General features: G+C 34.9%; 1 protein-coding gene across 4 annotated transcripts in view; it reads left to right on the forward strand.

Moving 5' to 3' along the window:
• LRBA (LPS responsive beige-like anchor protein) overlaps positions 1-20,505 on the forward strand; it is a 743,236-nt gene that overhangs the window by 261,847 nt on the left and 460,884 nt on the right. For all 4 annotated transcript variants that reach the window (XR_014326184.1, XM_082838660.1, XM_082838661.1 and 1 more), the window contains one exon: positions 13,726-13,834. Coding sequence is in view for 3 of the 4 variants with exons in the window: in XM_082838660.1 (XP_082694786.1) it covers positions 13,726-13,834 (109 nt within the window). In the remaining variant the exon portion in view is untranslated. The remainder of the gene's footprint in view (positions 1-13,725; positions 13,835-20,505) is intronic.

Genomic DNA, 20,505 nt, shown 5'->3' on the forward strand with positions numbered 1-20,505 from the left:
AGATTCAGCTGGATTTTATGGAAATTAAGACTTTGGATGTAAAGAAAGGACAAAAAATCAATTGCAGGTGGTTTTGGCACTCATTTTCCATCATTCATTTAGTACTTATTTATTGATTGTAGCCTGTGTGTCAGGCACTGTTCTGGAGACAGAAGATGTAGCTGTGAATAAGACTCTACTGACATACATAGAGGAGAGGACAAATAATAAATGAATGAACAAATAAGATAATTCAGATAGTAATAAATGCCTACGAGAAAACAATACAGGATAAGGTTATGAGAGTGAAGAGGGGAGAGTTTATAGGGAAGCCAATATAGCATGTCAAGAGGAGATTTGTGAAGAACTGACACTTGATTTGAATGAAGAGAAGTAGCCAAACAGTTTGAGATCTAGGTCACAACCTTTTAAGGTGAGGAAATATCAAGAGCAAAGGCCTTGAGGAGGGAATGATGTTTGTGAATTATTGAAACAAATAAAAGGCCTGAGTGGCTGGAGAGAGTGAGGTTTGGAAATGTCAAAAGTATCCATGTTTCTGATCACATAGGTCCTTGTAGGCTGTGGTCAGAAATTTGATTTTAATTTTCTTTGGTAAGAATATGTTGCAGAGTTTTAAACAGAGGAGTGGCATGATGTGACTTAGGGTTTTATGTTTCATTTTTTTGATGGTGACATTTAAGTGTTTATTTTTTAGGTTTTAATTTACTTATTTTTAACTGTGGTAAAATACACATGATATAAAACTTAACCACTTTAACCATTTTAAAGTGTACACTTCCGTGGCATTAAGTACATTCACTTTTACATGCACAGCCACTGTCAGCATCCATCTCCAGAACTCTTTTCATCTTACTGTGCTGGACCTCAATACCCATTCCTTCCTACCACTGGCAACCACTGTTGTACTTTCTGTCTTGATGAATTTGACTACTCTAGGCATCGCATATTAGTAGAATCATACAGTATTTGTCCTTCAGTGTCTGGCTTTTTCTCACTCAGCATAATATCTTTCGGGTTCATGCATGTTGTAGCACATATTAGAATTTTCTTCCTTTTAAAGGCTGAGTAATATTCCATCATATGTATGTACCGCATTTTACTTATCGTTTCACCCATTGATGGACACTGAGTTGCTTCCACCTTTTGGTCTGCTAGTCCCTGCTTTGGATTCTCTGGCTATATACCCGGAAGTGGAATTGCTGGTCATATGACACATGTATGATTCATATGACATATGGATCATATTTTAATTTTTTAAATTAAATATGAAGAACTGCCATACTGCTTTCCTTAGTGGCTGCACAATTTTACATTCCCACCCACACACAGTTCACAAGGGTTTCAATTCCTCCATATCCTTGCCAACATTAATTTTCTGGGTTTTTTTGATAGTAACCATCCTAATGAGTGTGAGGTAGTATTTCATTGTGGTTTTCATTTGGCATTTCTGTAATGATTACTGATGTTTAGCCTCTTTTCTTGTGTTGTTAGCTATTTTATATCTTCTCTGGAGAAATAGCTATTCAGTAGTTTGCCCAGTTTTTAATTGAGTTATTTATTTTTTATTGTTGTTGAATTGTAGGAGTTTTTTATATATTTTGGATATTAACCCCTTATCAGGTATATGATTTACAAATACTTTCTCCCATGCTGTGGATTGCCTTTTTACTTTGTTGATTATGTCCTTTGATGCATAGAAGTTTTAAATTGTGATGTAGTTTAATTATTTTTTTTCTTTTTTTGACACCTGTGCTCTTGATGTCATATCCAAGAAATCATTGCCAAATCAGAGGTTATGAAGCTTTTCACCTATGTTTTCTTCTAAGATTTTTATATTTGTAGGTATTACATTTAGATCTTTAATCCATTTGAGTCAAGTTTTATACATGGTCTAAGATAAAGGTCCAACATCATTCTTTTTCGTGTGGTTATGCACTTTTCTGTACACCATGAGCTATGTTTTTAAAAGAATGAATGAATTGTGGGGAATTCCATGGCAGTTCAGTGGTTAGGACTCCACGCTTTCACTGCCGAGGGCCCAAGTTCAATCTCTGGTCAGGGAACTAAGATCCCACAAGCCACACAGTGTGGCAAAAAGGGGGAAAATAAATAAATAAATAAATAAAGAATGAATTGTGATAGGGTAAGGGTATGGGGCAAGAATGGAAGCAGATATATCAATGAAGATACTACTGAAATATTTCAGGCAAGAGGTGAAGGTGGCTTAGACTGATGTGATAGCAATGGTAATATGTGATATATTTAAGAGTTAAAGTAGTAGAACTTGCCTTCATGATTTGGACTTGGAGGTGAGGGAAAGATAAATCGAGAATTAATCCTAGGGTTATACTTAAGGGGACTTAGGAGCTATTTATTGAAGAAGGAAAAAATGAGGTAGGGATAGGGGAAGAGTTTTTATTGACAGTGGATAGGTAAAATCAAGAGTTCTATTTTGGAAATGTTAAATTTGAAATGTCCATTGGGTATACAAGTGAAGATTTCAGTTCGACAGTTGACTATGTGGGTTGAAAGTACAGGGAACCAAGAGTAGGGTTAGAGATATAGGAATCAGCAGCATGCAGGTGAGATTTGAAGGCTATAGGTTGGATGAAATAATTTAGATAGAGGAAAGGGCACAGAACTGAGCTCTGGGAAACTACAAAATTTAGAGGTAGTACAAGAAGGAGGCAGTAGGAAAGGAGACAGTGAAGAAGCAGCTACTCAGGAGAAGAACCAGGAATGTGCTATATCGCATTGAAGAAGATAAGAGAAGAAAATGTGTTTAAGAACCTTAAGGTACTTAGAACAGTTACCTTGCTATTTGCATGTAGTCCTAACTTCCTATGTTAGATTGTAAACTCCCTGTGGACAGTTCTATGTATCTTTGTATTCCTCACATATAGTACCCTAGAATTGCCTGACATAAGCAAACGTTCAAAGAGTTTATTTTCCATGCAAGCACTGCTAGTCCCCGGGCAGTGATCAGGCACTGTTCTGTATCTGGAGATAATAAGGATAATTTACTCAAGGTTGGTGCAATCTGGAATGGAAAACAGACTTGTAAATATATAAGTGAGATGGTGTCAAACAGAATGATACATTGTAATAGGTACTACAAAAGAGGCATATGTACCTTTTGTTTTTGAGTTCTGTGGAGGGAAAACATATGTAGGATCAGAAAAGGTTTTACGTAGTTAAATCTTGAGTTTTGCTTTGAAGGATTAATAAGATAAGCAAGATGGAATAAGAAATGATGTGTTTCCTGGCTGAGAGAATAGTAGGGACAGATGTAAAGTGGTATAAAAGTACAGGTATAATGTTTGAGAAAGCAGTCTTACCGTATAAAGGAGTAGCAAAATTTCTGGAGATCATGGGAAGGTAGTTAAAACTTTTAAAAAGTGTACAGTGATGATCAGATTTTCATTTCAGAAAAATGACCCTGATGAGGCATTGGCTGGAATAATGAGATTAATGGAAGGACATTTGATTGGAGGCTATTGTAAAAATTGAAGCCGTGATGTTGAGTGCCTGAGGCACTGGAAAATGTTACAGAGAGAAACAGCTTTTAGAGTTATTGCAGAGGTAGAATGGACAGTACTTGGTCTATTGAAAGTGAAGAATGATGAGGAAGGAAGAGTCAAATATGACTGGTATTTCTAGCTTCAGTAACTAGGTAAATAGCGGTGATGTTAGCAGTCAGGGTAGAGGAGGAAAGAATGCATGATCTCTGAATAAGGGACTAGTTTCATAAATTATGTTACATTCCACCCTCAAAAGTTCTCTGTATGATAATGGTGTACCATTAAGTAAAATAAATAGCTTTGTATAGTATGACTCCTTTATACATGTATACATAAATATTTCTATACACATATACATATTTACTATATATGCACATGTATACCACAGATACCATGTATGTTTTTATAAGTTTAGAAAAATGTAAGGACAGGAACATAAACTGTTAATGGTTGTGTGGATTATTCTGAAAAATGGATAGCAAAGGGGGTTGTGGCCTTTCCATTGTTGCTTCATTATTTAAATGTTGCATGATTTTTCTTTTCTACATCATATGTTACCTTTATGCAAAGCACCAAAACAAAACAAAGCAAAACAAGACAGTATGATCTGTCTATCTAGATATCTGTACATTGTGTCCATCTTGAAAAAAAATGGCAGGAAGGGGTGTTTTTGTTCTCTTCAAAATATAACACATTTTTTCCCCTCTTCATAACTTTTTGTTCATGCTGTTGTCCACAATGACATTTCCTCTTCTTTGTGCTTTTGCCCTTGATTTAAGGCTCATCTTTATGCTCTAGCTCTCTGTTGGTGCTTTTTTTTGTTTTTGTTTTTTATCTTGAGGAGCTCATAGGGATCTTGGCTTCTCCTGAATTATGATAGCACACGTATTCTTATGTCCTAATTGTATTTGTATTTCTTATATATAGGTACATAACAAATTCCCACAAACGTTGCTGCTTGAAACAACATACATTTACTATCTTATAATTTCTTTGGGTCAGGCATCTGGGCACAGCTCAACTGGACCCTCAACTGAGAATTTTACAAGTCTGCAATAACGGTATTAGACAAGCTGTGTTCTTCTCTGGAGGTTGGAGTCCTCTTATAAGATCACATGGTTTTTGGCAGAATTCAGTTCCTTTCACCTTTAGGACCGACGTCTCCATTTTCTTGCTGGCTGTCACTAGGATCTGATCTCAGCTCCTAGAGGCTCTCCTAGCCCCTTGTCACATGGCCCTCTCATGCCATGGCAGCTTACTTTTTCAAGGCTGGTGGGAGAATCTCTTGTCAGCCAAGGTAGAGCCTATATAATGTAACATATCACAGGAGTGTCTATCCCATCATCTTTGCCATATTCTATTTCCTAGAACCAAGTCCAAGATTCTGCTCAGGTTAAACTCGTGGAATGGGGTCATACAAGACCTTGACTCATTGGAGGTCACCTTAGAGTGTATCCACCATAGCACATCTATTCGTATTTAAAGCTGGAGAGGACCTCAGAGTGTTCTCTTCCTCTCCAACTAAAATATAAGGAAAGTTCATCTCCAGTGCTTAGCATCTTTATAGCATAGTAGGTATTGAATAGCTATTTGACAGTGATTCAAAAGGCAGAGGGAATCGTGCACAAAAATGTTAATAGATCAGAGTAAATACTCAGAAAACTTATTCAGTTATACTGTGTATGAAATGGTTAAGGCTTGATATTTTAGGACATGGTGAAATTGAGAGCATAAATTAAATCTGGAAATATTACGGAGGAGATATTGGCAGTATTTGTTGATTGATTAGGTACCTGGAGGAAGGTGGTAGCGAAGAGGGAGGGACTAGAATAACTTTGAGGTTGCTTGTTTGGGGACTGAGAGGCTGGTGTGCCAGTTACTAATCAATTCAATTAATATTAGAGTGCTGTGAGGCAGTATATTGATGTTAAATTCACGATGTGGTTTTTGGTCTCTAGAGAGTAACTAAAGCACAAACCAATATTTCACATCTACACTATGAAAGCAGTTGCTTTCTCTATCTGTAGAGTCATAGGAAGTTATTCATTAGCAGGTTTTAAAATTGCACTAGGGATTGTTTTTATCTATAATGCCTGAATGTGTACTGTTTACCCTAATGATGTTACCCAAAAATCATAGATAGGACATTGCATTAACTTCTAAAGTGACTGGGAGACAGTTTGGGGTTAATGGAGAGGGTCTGACAGACCTGGAATCAAATTATAAGTAGTGTATATGAACTTAATAGAGATATGGAAAAAGTGGTAGAAGAGCAGGAAGCCTTTTTATTTTCCTTAGGGATTTTCTCTTTTCCTTTCTTTTCATTATTGCTTGTTGTAAAACTTAGAACAATAGGGAAATAGGAGGAGGAGGACATATAGCCTAACTTTCTAGAGAAGGGGATGGAACGCTTTTTTTTGTAAAGGGCCAGATAGTAAGTATTTTAGACTTTGCAGGCCATATGGTCTCTGTCACTATTACTCAATTTTAGTATTATAATGTGATAACAGCCATAGATAATAGTTATTAAACAGATGGGCATGGCATGGCATGGAATGGCTTTGTTCCAATAAAACATTATTAACAAAAATGGTTGGCAGGCCAGATTGGCTTACATGCCATAATTCTAGTAATTCTGACCTTATTCTCAATGACTGGAAATTTGGTATATTCCCTTTCATATTTTTCCCAAACTCATATTGTACATAATATTCTTCAAAAATTTTTTCCACTTAATAATATATTGTGGAAAAACTTCTGTTGTTAATTCAGAAGAATCTATCTCATTATATGATTGTATATTTTGGTTCTTTCAGTTTTTCACTCTTATTAAGTGTTATAGGGAACTTCCTTGTACACACACACATCTTTCTGCACTTGTGAGAACATATTCATATGGCAAGTTACTAGGAGTGTAACGATTGCTTTGTATCAAAGTCTATGCATACTTAATTTATACATATTTTTAAAATTAATATTTATTGGAGTATCCAGTAGTTGATTTACAATGTTGTGTTACTTTCAAGTGTACAGCAAAGTGAATCAGTTATACATATATCCACTCTTTTTTAGATTCTTTTCCCATATAGGTCATTACAGGGTATTAAGTAGAGATACTGCTCAATACTCTGCTACACAGTAGGTTCTTATTAGGTATCTATTTTATATATAGTAGTGTGTATATGTCAATCCCAATCTCCCCATTAATCCCTCCCCCCTCCTCTTGGTTTGTTTTCTACATCTGTGTTAATTTATATTTTTGGGAAAAATGTTGCTACAGGGACTTACCTGGTGGCACAGTGGTTAAGAATCCACCTGCCAATGCAGGGGACATGGGTTTGAGCCCTGATCCGGGAAGATCCCACATGCCGCGGAGCAACTAAGGCCGTGCACCACAACTACTGAGCCTGTGCTCTAGAGCTTGCGAGCCACAACTGCTGAGCCCACGCACCACAACTACTGAAGCCTGCACACCTAGACCCGTGCTCCACAGCAAGAGAAACCACTGCAATGAGAAGCCTGCACACCGCAACGAAGAGTAGCCCCAGCTTGCTGCAACTAGAGAAAGCCTGTCTGCAGCAACGAAGACCCAGTGCAGCCATAAATGAATAAAGAAATAAATTTATTTATTTATTTTTAAAAAGTTGCTACAAAGAGATGCAAGAACCCCATGGAATGTCTGTAGACATGCCATTGTTGATGACTGTTGGGTCTAACTTTTATAGGTGGGCCTTATCTAATTGCAGTTTAGCTACTCTTGCTATTGACATAAAGAACATAATCGTAGCCCTGCCCATTCTATCTCTCCAGTTTCTTTAAAGAAGGGAGTTTAGAAGACTTTTACATAACATATTCCAGAAGACTCCCATTTCTATAAAATGAATCATTCTGTTGGTATTTATGGTAGGTGAATGGTATTATGGAAGCATTTACCAAGAATGGGTCAATCGTTTATATATTCAGGGTATTTTTTTGCAATGTTTAAAAGTGTATAATCATTACTAGCGTTCGGTATGAATCATTATATGGAGAGGTCTGTAGTATCACCAAAGTTAATCACCTGCTAAACTGTTGACTTCTATTACCATAAATTAGTTAAAAAACATTTTTTATAGAGAAGATTTTTTAAAATATTAATTTTATTAGCACTTATTTTTGGCTGCGTTGGGTCTTCGTTGCTGTGTGCAGGCAAGCGGGGGCTACTCTTTGTTGGGGTGCGCCAGCTTCTCATTGCAGTGGCTTCTCTTGTTGCAGAGCATGAGCTCTAGGTGTGCGGCCTTCAGTAGTTGTGGCATGCAGGCTCTGTAGTTGTGGTACATGGGCTTAGCTGCTCCACGGCACATGGGATCCTCCTGGACCAGGGCTCAAACCTGCGTCCCCTGCATTTGCAGGTGGATTCCCAACCACTGCGCCCGTCACCAGGGAGGCCCCCCAAAATATTTTTTTATACAAGATGATTCATATGGTATATATTCTTTGGTGTGCCTTTGCTTAACACTGTTAGTGAAATTAACTTTCTTGTGCATAAAAGTAGTTGTTTCTTTTTAGTGTTTTATTATATGAATATTCCACCATTTAGAAAATTCATTTTATTCTTAATGGGCATTTGGGTAGTTGCTAGTGTTTGGCTGTTATAAATAAAGTTGCTGTAAACATTCTGTTAAGTATATTTTGTGATTGTGAGAGTCTTAGTAGTTTCATATCCTTGCCAAATTTTGATACTAGAGTCTTTTTTTTTTTTTAATATAGTGATTCTGGTGGGGTGTAGTATATTTTTTATGGTTTTAATTTGTATCTCCCTGATGATTAGTAATCCTGAACACCTCAACACCTTTTCATGAATTTATTTGCCATTTGGAAATCTTTTGTGACGTGCTTATTTGTGTATTTGGTTGTTTTTATTTATTGTGATTATTGCCTTTTCTTTATTTCTAAGATTTTCTTATGTATTTCAGATATAATTTCCTTGTTCACGATAAGTATTCCAAATCTCCCTTACTAAAGTTTGGTTTTTAATTCTCTTAATGTTGGCTTTCATAAGCATAAATCGTTAATTTTATCAATTTTCTTCTTTATGGTATGTGTACTTTATATTTTGTTAAAGAAATCTTTATTTTAACCTAAGTCATGAAGATACTCTCCTATGTAATCTTCTTCTAGAAGTGTTTAGGTCTTGTCTATGATCCAATTAGAATTGATCTGTTTGTATGGTTTGAGATAGTAGTCAAGATTAATTTTGTCCATATGAACGTCAGTTGATTGATGCAGGACCAGTTCTTGAAATACTCCATCATCCTCTTATTGCAGTAAATATGGAATCTGGTGAAAAATATAATATATATATTTGTATATTAAATATTTATATTAAAATATATTTCCATATTAAATATTTATATATAACATTTATATAATTATATATTAAATATATATATATTTGTTTCTGCACATTCTTTTCTGTTTCATTGGTCTGTTCATCTGTCTTTGCTCCAATACCACATTGTTTTAATTACTGTATCTTTATAATAAATCCTAATATTTGATAGTGTAAGTCCTCTATTAGGATTATGATTATTATTCCTCCTCTTTTCCCTTCTTCAAGAGTGTCTCAGATATTCTTTGTTCTTTACATTTTCCTATAACTTGTAGAATAAAGTTGCCAAATTACACAGACCTGCTAAGATTGGGATTGGGATTCATTATGATGCCAAAAACTTGGCCTCTGTGCACTGGAACCGAATCGAATCTCAGTGACAGAATTTTGGGTGAAGTAGAAAAGAATAGCTTTATTGCTTTCCCAGGCAAAGGGGGACACAGTGGGCTCCTGCCCTCGAAAACTGTGTGTCCCAATCTGGGCAGGGTCACTGATAAGATCAGGGTGTGCGCAGGCCCCTTTAATCTGGTCTCTGGTAATTTCTTGATGAGCTTCTCTGGTTTCTTTAATCTGGCCACTGGTGCTCTTCTCTGGAATGAAGAATGCCGACATCTTCCATTTGTTGGGGGTTTTAGTTCTATAAAGAGCACAAAAGATATTGTTCTGTATATCACTTGAGGCAGAATCAGGACCCTGCCCCAAAGCTGCACTCTTGTTTTTCGGCAGCTCCTCCCTCGTATCTGCATCCTCTCCCTTCCCTGATTAGCAACTGCTTGAATCTCCCCTTTGGATCTTAGGGAAGGCCATGGAGGCTAGAGTATGTTCCCTACAAACAAGGAATGGGGACACAGGAAGGCTTCTGTACCCAGGAGCACCAAAGGGTCCTGCTTGGTTTCACTATGAAACTTTACTATATCTGTTGGAAGATTTTTAATCACAGTTTCAATTTCATTACTTGTGATTGGTCTGTTCATATTTTCTGTTTCTTCCTGGTTCAGTGTTGGAAGGTTATACCTTTCTAAGAATTTGTCCATTTCTTCCAGGTTGTCCATTTTATTGGTATATAGTTGCTTGTAATAGTCTCTTATGATGCTTTGTATTTCTACGGTGTCTGTTGTAACTTCTTTTTTTTCATTTCTAATTTTATTGATTTGAGTCCTCCACTTTTTTTTGGTTTTTTTTTTGCGGTACGCGGGCCTCTCACTGTTGTGGCCTCTCCCGTTGCGGAGCACAGGCTCCGGACGCACAGGTCCAGCGGCCATGGCTCATGGGCCCAGCTGCTCCGCGGCATGTGGGATCCTCCCAGACCTGGGCACGAACCCGTGTCCCCTGCATCAGCAGGCGGACTCTCAACCAGTGCACTACCAGGGAAGCCCCTCTCCACTCTTTTTCTTGATGAATCTGGCTAAAGGTTTATCAATTTTGTTTATCTTCTCAAAGAACTGGCTTTTAGTTTTATTGATCTTTGCTGTTGTTTTGTTTTGTTTGTTTCTATTTCATTTATTTCTGCTCTGATCTTTATGATTTCTTTCCTTCTACTAACTTTGGGTTTTGTTAGTTCTTTCTCTAGTTCCTTTAGGTGTAAGGTTAGATTGTTTATCTGAGATTTGTGTTGTTTCTTGAGGTAAGATTGTATTGCTATAAATTTCCCTCTTAGAACTGCTTTTACTGCATCCCATAAGTTTTGGGTCATTGTATTCTCATTGTCATTCGGTTCTAGGTATTTTTTGATTTCCTGTTTGATTTCTTCAGTGATCTCTTGGTTATTTAGTAGCGTATTGTTTAGCCTCCATGTGTTTGTGTTTTTTACGGTTTTTTCTCTGTAATTTATTTCTAGTCTCCTAGTGTTGTGGTCAGCAAAGATGCTTGATATGATTTTAATTTTCTTAAATTTACCAATTTGTGACCCAAGATGTGATCTGTTCTGCAGAATGTTCCGTGTGCACTTGACAAGAAAATATAATCTGCTCTTTTCAGGTGGAATGTCCTATAAATATTAATTAAAACTATCTGGTCTATTGTGTCATTTAAAGCTTGTGTTTCCTTATTTTCTGTTTGCATGATCTGTCCATTGGTGTAAGTGAGGTGTTAAAGTCCCCCACTATTATTATATTACTGTTGATTTCCTCTTTTATAGCTGTTAGCAGTTGCCTTATGTATTGAGGTGCTTCTCTGTTCGGTGCATATATATTTATAATTGTTATATCTTCTTCTTGGATTGATCCCTTGATCATTATGTAGTGTCCTTCCTTGTCTCTTGTAACATTCGTTATCTTAAAGTCTATTTTATCTGATATGAGTATTGCTACTCCAGCTTTCTTTTGATTTCCATTAGCATGGCATATCTTTTTCTATCCCCTCACTTTCAGTCTGTATCTGTCTCTAGGTCTGAACTGTGTCTCTTGTAGACAGCATACAGGTGGGTCTTGTTTTTGTATCCATTCAGCGAGCCTGTGCCTTTTGGTTGGAGCATTTAATCCAGTCACATTTAAGGAATTATATGTATGTTCCTGTTACCATTTTCTTAATTGTTTTGGGTTTGTTTTTGTAGGTCCTTTTTTTCTCTTGTGTTTCCCACTTAGAGAAGTTCCTTTAACATTTGTTGTAGAGCTGGTTTGGTGGTTGGGAATTCTCTTAGCTTTTGCTTGTCTGTAAAGCTTTTGATTTCTCCATCAAATCTGAATGAGATCCTTGCTGGGTAGAGTATTCTTGGTTGTAGGTTCTTCCCTTTCATCACTTTAAATATATCGCGCCACTCCCTTCTGGCTTGCAGAGTTTCTGCTGAGAAATTAGCTGTTAACCTTATGGGAGTTCCCTTGTATGTTATTTTTCCCTTGTTGCTTTCAATAATTTTTCTTTGTCTTTAATTTTTGCCCATTTGATTACTGTGTGTCTCGGCATGTTTCTCCTTGGGTTTATCCTGCCTTGGACTCTCTGCACTTCCTGGACTTGGGTGGCTATTTCCTTTCCCATGTTAGGGAAGTTTTCGACTATAATCTCTTCATATATTTTCTCGGGTCCTTTCTCTCTCTCTTCTCATTCTGGGACCCTAAAATGCGAATGTTGGTGCATTTACTGTTGTCCCAGAGGTCTCTTAGGCTGTCTTCATTTCTTTTCATTCTTTTTTCATTATTCTGTTCCACAGCAGTGATTTACAGCATTCTGTCTTCCAGGTCACTTATCCATTCTTCTGCCTCAGTGATTCTGTTATTGATTCCTTCTAGTATATTTTTCATTTAGTTTATTGTATTGTTCATCTCTGTTTGTTTGTTCTTTAATTCTTCTAGGTCTTTGTTAAACATTTCTTGCATCTTCTTGATCTTTGCCTCCATTCTTTTTCCGAGGTCCTGGATCATCTTCACTATCATTCTGAATTCTTTTTCTGGAAGGTTGCCTATCTCCACTTCATTTAGTTGTTTTCTGGGGTTTTATATTGTTCCTTCATCTGGACATGGTCCTCTGCCTTTTCATTTTGTGCATCTTTCTGTGATTGCGGTTTTTGTTCCGCAGGCTGCAGGATTGTAGCTCTTCTTGCCTCTGCTGTCTGCCCTTTGATGGATGAGGCTATTGAAACTTTACTATCTTGATTTTCTTTGAGTTGGCTTCTGTTTGGTTTTCATTCACTTGGTGTTGTCTCTTATTTTACCTGTTCACTGGTGATTTTTTAAAAAATATTTTATTGGAGTATAGTTGATTTACAATGTTGTGTTAGTTCCTGCTGTACAGCAAAGTGAATCAGTTATACATATACATATAGCCACTCTTTTTTAGATTATTTTCCCATATAGGTTATTACAGAGTATTGAGTAGAGTTCCCTGTGCTATACAGTAGATACTTATTAGTTAATCATTTTATTATATAGCAGCATGTATATGTCACATTCATGTGTGATTAAATATTGGACATTGTATTTAATAATGCAGAAAATTGTATTTAACAGTCTCTAGATGATGATATCTTCCTGTAGAGAGGATTTCCTTTTGAGTTTTGATTAACAGTTAAATTAGGTGCCAATTATGTTAATTTAAGACTGAGCTGATTCAAAGGTGCAATTTTTAAAATCTTTGTGAGAGTTGCCTTATTTAGTTTGCCTACTCCTATCTTGCAGCCCTTCTAGGTCTTCTTAAAGCCCAGGGTTTTACAATGCGTCTACAGCACTGTTCTTTATGTTTGTTTTTTTTTCTTCTCACCATATGAGATTCTGAAAATTTTGTTTAGTTAATTGGCTGCCAGTTAATCTACGTGCAAATTCCATAATGTTGTTTGAGGGTCTGTTTTCATGTTTTTGAGAACTGTTGTCTGTTTCCTGGGGTATAGTTGGACTCCTTTTGTAAGCCTTGGTAAACTACTAGGATTCCTCTACCTTGACAGGTTATAAAATTCAATTTTTTGTCTCCCAGTTCTATAAGACTTATAACAGCTCTGTTTAGCTTCTCTATTCCCGCCTGTGAGTAGCAAATGTGTCAATGGGAAAGGTCATGCTGAACGTCTTCTCTAGGATCCTGGCTGTTTAAATCTTGGCTACCTTGGAAACTCTCCAATACCTTAAAAAAGATTAAAAGATAAATTTAATCTAGCATTTTCAGTTGCTTTTCTTGTATAGTTAGTTTGATAAAAGTGAATCTGCTGTTGCCAGAAGGATAACTTTTTGCTGTTGTGTTCTTCAATTATTTAGTGTAAAATAACGGTCTTTCGTTTGGTATGATGTCAGAACAGGAGAGTAAATGTTCTTTGCTCTCCCAAGTAATAAAATACACCACCTTTGAGCAATGAATAATCATATATGTCGTGTGTATACATATATTTATTTGATGATGTTTATCTCTTTATAGGTTGCTTAGCCAAACCATGAAGGATCACCTAGTAAGAGTAGCGAATGAAGCCGAATTTATCCTGAGCAGGCAGCGAGCAGAGGATGTTCACAGACATGCGGAATTTGAGGTAGGTTAAACCTAGGAGTGGTGTGAGGAAGGTACCATTTTAAAATGTTAGTCATGGGAAACTGTGTAGGTAAAATGGCAGCATGGTCTTAGCAAACATGTATTATCAAAAAATTAAAAATAAATTTGTGAGAGAATCATGGGGATTCTAGGCAGATAGTGCAAGACTCTGTAGCCTTGGCTTTGATAGTTTTCCAATAAAGTAAATAGTGAAGGATTTTTGCCCTCTCTAGGCATGACAGAACAATTAACTGGAAATGAAAACCCCTATGGTAGATGAGATCCTTTAGGTTTCTAGAGAGAAGCTGAACAAGCAGCATGAAGTTTCTTTAACCTTAAGGTGGTAGCTGAGGAAATGAGGGAGAATACAGCTTTCTTCTTGGATCCTCACAGCGGCGACCAAGTGAAAGACCCATCCTGGGCCAGTGCTTGTCTCAGCAGTTGCTTCTGAACATGTGTAACAAACGTGAATTCATAGAGGAAATTAATGGTGTTATAGCTGTATAAATTACAAAAATTCACACTTAAGGTGAACTAGAAGCATTTGACAGGAACTTTTGTTAAAAATTTGGAAAAAAATTAAAAAGCACCATCTGAATTCTTTCTAATATATTAAGAGTGGATAATTCACATGTTGCTGATATTTCTCTGGTACATTAAAAATGATGAAAACCTCTCCCAATTCACTTTATATACCCTTCATAGTATGAAAAAAGATACTGGAAAAATAAAACTGTAGAAGACAAATTTCAGTTAACAATATAGGCACAAAATTCTAACTAAAACTTTAACCAACATAATCCAACAATGTAATGAAAGAACTATACAATTGACTCTTGAACAACAGAGGTTTGAACTGGGGGGTCCACTTATCAGCCAGTAGTTTTTATTTTTTTATTTTTAGTTTTTCTACGGTACGGGGTCCTCTCACTGTTGTGGCCTCTCCCGTTGTGGAGCACAGGCTCCGGACGCGCAGGCTTAGCGGCCGTGTCTCACGGGCCCAGCTGCTCCACGGCATGTGGGATCTTCCCGGACCGGTGCACAAACCCGCGTCCCCTGCATCGGCAGGCAGACTCTCAACACTGCGCCACCAGGGAAGCCCATCAGCCAGTATTTTTTGATAGTAAATACTAGAGTACCACAGAGTCTGCGGTTGGTCGAAATTACAGATGTAGAGGAACCTTGAATATGGAAGGCTGACTATAAATTATATGTGTATTAACCTCCATGTTTTTCAAGGGTTAGCTGTATAGTGTAGACTGCTTATAATTTATTTATGGATGCTAAAGATGATTTGATATTAAGATATCTACCTATAAAATAAATTATATCACCAAATTAAAAATAGGAAAATCATGCAAATATATCAATAAATGTAGAAAAATGCATAGTACGAATTTTAGTGTCCAGCTCTAATGAAACTGAGAAAAAATCATGTATATCAGAAAACAATTTAAATATGATAATGACTATTTACTATTATTTAAAATGTTTCAAGTCATTTCTATTAAAATCAGGAAAAAAGAGTGATTGATATCTTCTATTAACAGTAACAAAATTTTTTAATGTTTTTGCAAGTGCAAGATATTGTTAATATAATTGGTAGATAAAGAAGATGTAATATTACTTTCAGATTGCTCATGCTATGATCTAGGAAAATCTAAGAGATTCTTGAATATTTTTCTACCAGAATTAATAGGAACTTTAGTAAGATTATTGGATATAAGATAAATATGCAGACAAATTAATAGATTATCTTTTGAGTAGCAAGCAGTAGCAGCTAAGAATGGAAATCAGAAATGTATACAGTTAGGACAGAAGTACTATTTTGGGTTGAATTCTCTAAGAAATGTACAGACACTGTTTTTAACAAAAGTATAAAATCTCATTAATACAATACAAAATATAAACTGCTGGAGAATCATTCCATTCTGGGTAGTGTAAGTTGCTCTGTGTGTGTAAGAGAGAGAGACAGAAACAGAGACATAGAATTCTTCTTTTATTTTGAAATAATTTGAGACTTATAGGAGAGTAATGAGTAGTACAAGAACTACTCTTCAACACTCTCCTAGATTCTGTAGTTGTTAAAAGTTTAACACATTTGCTTCTCTCCTGTTTTTCTTTGTTTTTCTGAATTTGAGAGTAAGTTGAAGCCATGATACCCTTTTACCCCTAATTACTTAAGTGAGAATTTCCTATGCCCATTCTCTGTTTTAATCTTGTACAGTTATCAAATCAGAAAATTTTCACTGGTGCAATGCTATTATTTAAATATAGACCTTATTCATATTTTTCCAAATGTCTTCATAATGTTCTTTATAGTCAAAAAGAGAAAATATTACTGCCCCCAAAGATGTCAGTTTTTCTCAAATTAATATGTAAATTCAATACAGTAAAATTAGCATATCATTCCATTAGAATAACAGTGGAGTATTTGAAATTTAAATATACCTTTAAAAATATCTAAATATCAAAATCTTCCACAAAATATATTTGGATCTGCAAATATCCAGTTAATGCGGGAAAAGAAATGCATTAGTTTAGCCCTAAGATTTATGAAATAAAAATATTGAGAATGTACTTGATTTCCCAGATAAACAATACTAATTAAAACAATACTATAAAGACAATATATATAAAAAATCTTCCAGATAGAGTAAGGATATAGGATGAAAGATGACACAGTAAGTATTTTAGAAACAGATTTGGAAAACTGTAAAAGTGGCACTGAGGCATATGGGAGAATTTTGAAACCAAGACAGACCACTTAGAAAGTATAAAAAGTAAGCGTCTGTTACTACATATAATATTAAGCTGAGGAAACATACCATCAAGAACATGGAAAGACATAATGGAACATGGAAAGACTGATAAATTAATATGTTTACTATATTAATAATTCTCATGAAATAAGTGAAAAATTGACCCAACAGGCAAATATTCAGAGGACAGGAATAGGGATTTCACAGAAGAATATAAGTTACCAGTAGCATTTAGAATGGTACTCAAATGACTGAATATTTACACAAATATTTAGGGAAATGTAAATTAGAGAAATTATGATATAACTTCTCTGTTCTCAGGTTGAGAGAAGGAAAGAATGATAGCTAGTACTCTTGAAAGAGATAGGGGAGATGAGATGGGCAATGGTATTGTCTTATATTTTTAGTGGAAATGTACATTTTTGTGTTATGGGAAGGCAATATGTTCATATGTATTTTAATAATAATTATATAGGCATGTGCACACACACCCATTTACTCAATAACCCTATTCTGTGAATATATCTTTAAGAAAAAGTAATAGTATATAAGCATAGATATGTAAACCTGCTTATTGCAGTGTTGTATGTAAATTTAATAAAATAAAAACAATGGAAAAACAAGAAAATGTTTCTTTAACAAAAGAACCATCATTTTCTCAATGAACAGGATGTTAATAAATTATCAAAAAATGAAGAGCTTGATTTTTTTTAATAAGAGCTTTATTCATATCTTTGTTTTTTAAATTACATACTTTAATCCACAGTCTGCTATGAAAGTTGAAGATATTAGTCCTCTCATAATTCTTTTTCATTTTTGTCTCTTCAACTTCTAATTTTTAAAGTTATATTTTATTTTTCATATTGTCTAAATATGTAACACTCATTTATTTTAACCACAATTCTGATAGTACTTGAGTGTTTGTAATATATTTAAGTGAATTCATTACTCCATCCCCTCTTTTATTAGTCATAATAATTTCTTAATTTCCCCCAGTTTCTTTCTTTGGACTCAATTCTTTTTTTTTTTTTTTCCCAGAAAGAAAAGTAGGAGAAACATTTATTTTACCATTTATTATGCTCTGTTTAAATTTGACTGAAAAATATATACATATAGAAATGTGCACATATCAGTAGTGTGCAGTTCAATGAATTTTCACAAACTGACCACACCTGGGTAATCAGTCCTCAGATTAAGAAATAAAATATTACCAGCAATTTAGAGCCCCCTTCTAGTCTATAACCTTTTAAGGACCACTACTATCCTGTCTTCCAACACCATAAATGAATTTGTATTTTATATAAATGTAATAATACAATATATATTCTTTTGTGCCATCATTTTTTCACTCAGCATTGAGTTTTATGTTATTATGTTACGCTATTAGATTGTTCCCTCTTATTCCTATAGTATTCCACTGTGTGAATATTGACTCAATTCTTAATTGGCTAGGTTTTGTCTCCTCCCCTCCCCCCAACAAAGGGTTCATGTGTGCTGTAAATTTAAAATTCTTTCATGTTTAAGAATATTTGTCAGCTGTCATTATATCTGAATGACATCCTGATGGATTGAATATTCTTGGCTAACCCTTGCTTTCCTTTAGAACGTTATAGACATTGCTTCATTGTATTTTGGCTTTGAACGTTGCTTTCAGAGAAGTTTGAGGCCAGCCTGATATTTTCCCTTAGTTGATAATTTGTTTGTTTTCTGTCTGAGATTTATTTGTCCATGGAGTTGATTTCTTAACAGGAATATGACTTAATATTGAGCATTATTTATCAAAAGTTCCTGGAACATAGTTTTTTTGTTATAATCTGCAAATTCAGATTTTTCCTTCAGTTCTTAGTAATTTCTTTAAATTAAAATGTGAACTATCTTTTGCATTTTATTTTCTTTTTCTTAGTGACACATAAATCTATGTTAGATATGTCTGTCTTTCATATCTATTAGTTATTTCTTAATTGCTTTACTTTCTTTGGTCTCCAGTCATGAGTAAAGTTTTTAATGTTTTATTTTCTCTGTCTGTGGTTTGCCTATAATGATTGTTTTGTTCTTCATTTTGTTTATTTAGATCTTCAGCCTCTCTACCTTTTTCTCTTATCTTGACTTTTATTTTTTGTGTGTTTTTTTGAGTTATAGTTTTATGTTGTTTTTTAGAAGAAAATAATCATGAGGAATTTCATTTTTTTGTTATATATTCTTTGTCTTTTGTATAGAATCTTCCAGTTTTATTTAAATATTTTATTTGTTTTTTATTTATTCATTGAGTGGCAATTTATGTTTGCATAACTACTGTTTGGCTTAGACAGACAGAATATCTTGGTGACTCCTTCCCTTCTCACTGTCTCTAAAGCTAAAGCTAATTTTTTCTGTCACTGAGCTACACTTTGATGTTTGAAATTTGCTTTTTGCCCAGTTTTGTTTGCCTATCATGAAAAGAGGGAGAGAGATCTTCAACCTAGGTGAGGAGGCCTTCGTAGCACACCTAAGTCTTGCTTTCTTTTTACAAGATTTCGTTAAGTATTTTCTACCAAGTTCATTCCATCTTATTAGAAACTATGGACAATTCTCATCAGGGAAAAATGTGCTTAGGCTGTGAATCATTATCCGTCATTTCAGAGAGTACTCTGGAGGCTACTGCCCTGGGAAGTTAGCCCTATTTTTCACTTCCTTGTTTCACCAATTTTTGCACTGTAGATTTTTCTAGCATCTTCAATAAGAGGAAACAAGAGAGAACAGTAGTTACTCGGTTTGTGTCTCTCCATATATGAAGGCATTAAGAAAAATTATCAGAATGTTGTTAGTTTACCAACATTGCTTCGGGGACATGGTTAGGAACTGAGCTTACTGCAACCTTAGTTCTAATACCAGTATGTTTAATTTCCCCAAGGTAACCAGTTTTTTAATGTTTGGTAGTTTATGTTATGTTTCTTTTATTTTAGTTATTTTTGTTTGGGTTTTATTGGTTGTTCAATATTTTTGTTTTTGCTAATTTGTTTAGGATTTGAAGGAAGAAAAAACTTTTAAAATTGCCATTTCAGCCTAATATCCTAACCTGGAACGTATTCCTTACTGTCCTTTCTAATTGGTTATGGAGAAGTTCCTTTGTAACTCTGGGTTGAGATTGCAGTTCATTCTTTTAAGTTTTAGTGATCATGGTGCTGGTGATATATGTGTTCTTATATGAATGAATTGAGAGAATGAGGAAGGAGAAAACATGTGGAATTGAAAAGAGGAAAAATACTTCTAAAACAGTGTGCAATACAAGAAATTAAATTGATCTGACCCAAATGGTACATACATTTGCAATTTAGATAAGGGATAATAGTGACAATTGAAGCTTATATTTCATGAGTCCTTATGTTGGCTCAGAAACTGTCATGGGTGCTTTATAAGTTTTAACTAATTTAATTCTTACAATAAACCTCTGAACTAGTACTGTTATTATCTCTCATTTTATAAATGAGAAAACGGCATAAAGAGGAAATAACCCAGAATTAACAACTGGAATCCAGATCTAGGCAGTTTATCTCTTAATCACTAATCTGTGTATTTGTTTCACATTTTATTAGATTTCCATAGAATGTGTGAATAGGATTTAATCCTGGCATATACAACAGCTGTATTGTAAGCTAATTTAATTTTACACTTTCTACTACAGTTTTTCATTTTAATCTTTATAATCTTGCTATGAGATTTATAATATTTATAGTAATATTCTAAAGCATGATTATAAAATATCTAAATAGAAACAAATATTTACGAACTGATTTTATTGTTACTTGAATTTTTAGTGGAGAAAATGTATATTTTTCACATCAGAGTCAATTTTAAGAGAGCAAACATATTTTTAATATTTTCATAGAAATAGAATTCCGTTTATTTATACCACAGAACCCCAATTGATTGA

This window comes from Leucopleurus acutus, assembly GCF_964270905.1.
Source record: "Leucopleurus acutus genome assembly, chromosome: 4".
Taxonomy (NCBI): Eukaryota; Metazoa; Chordata; class Mammalia; order Artiodactyla; family Delphinidae; genus Leucopleurus; species Leucopleurus acutus.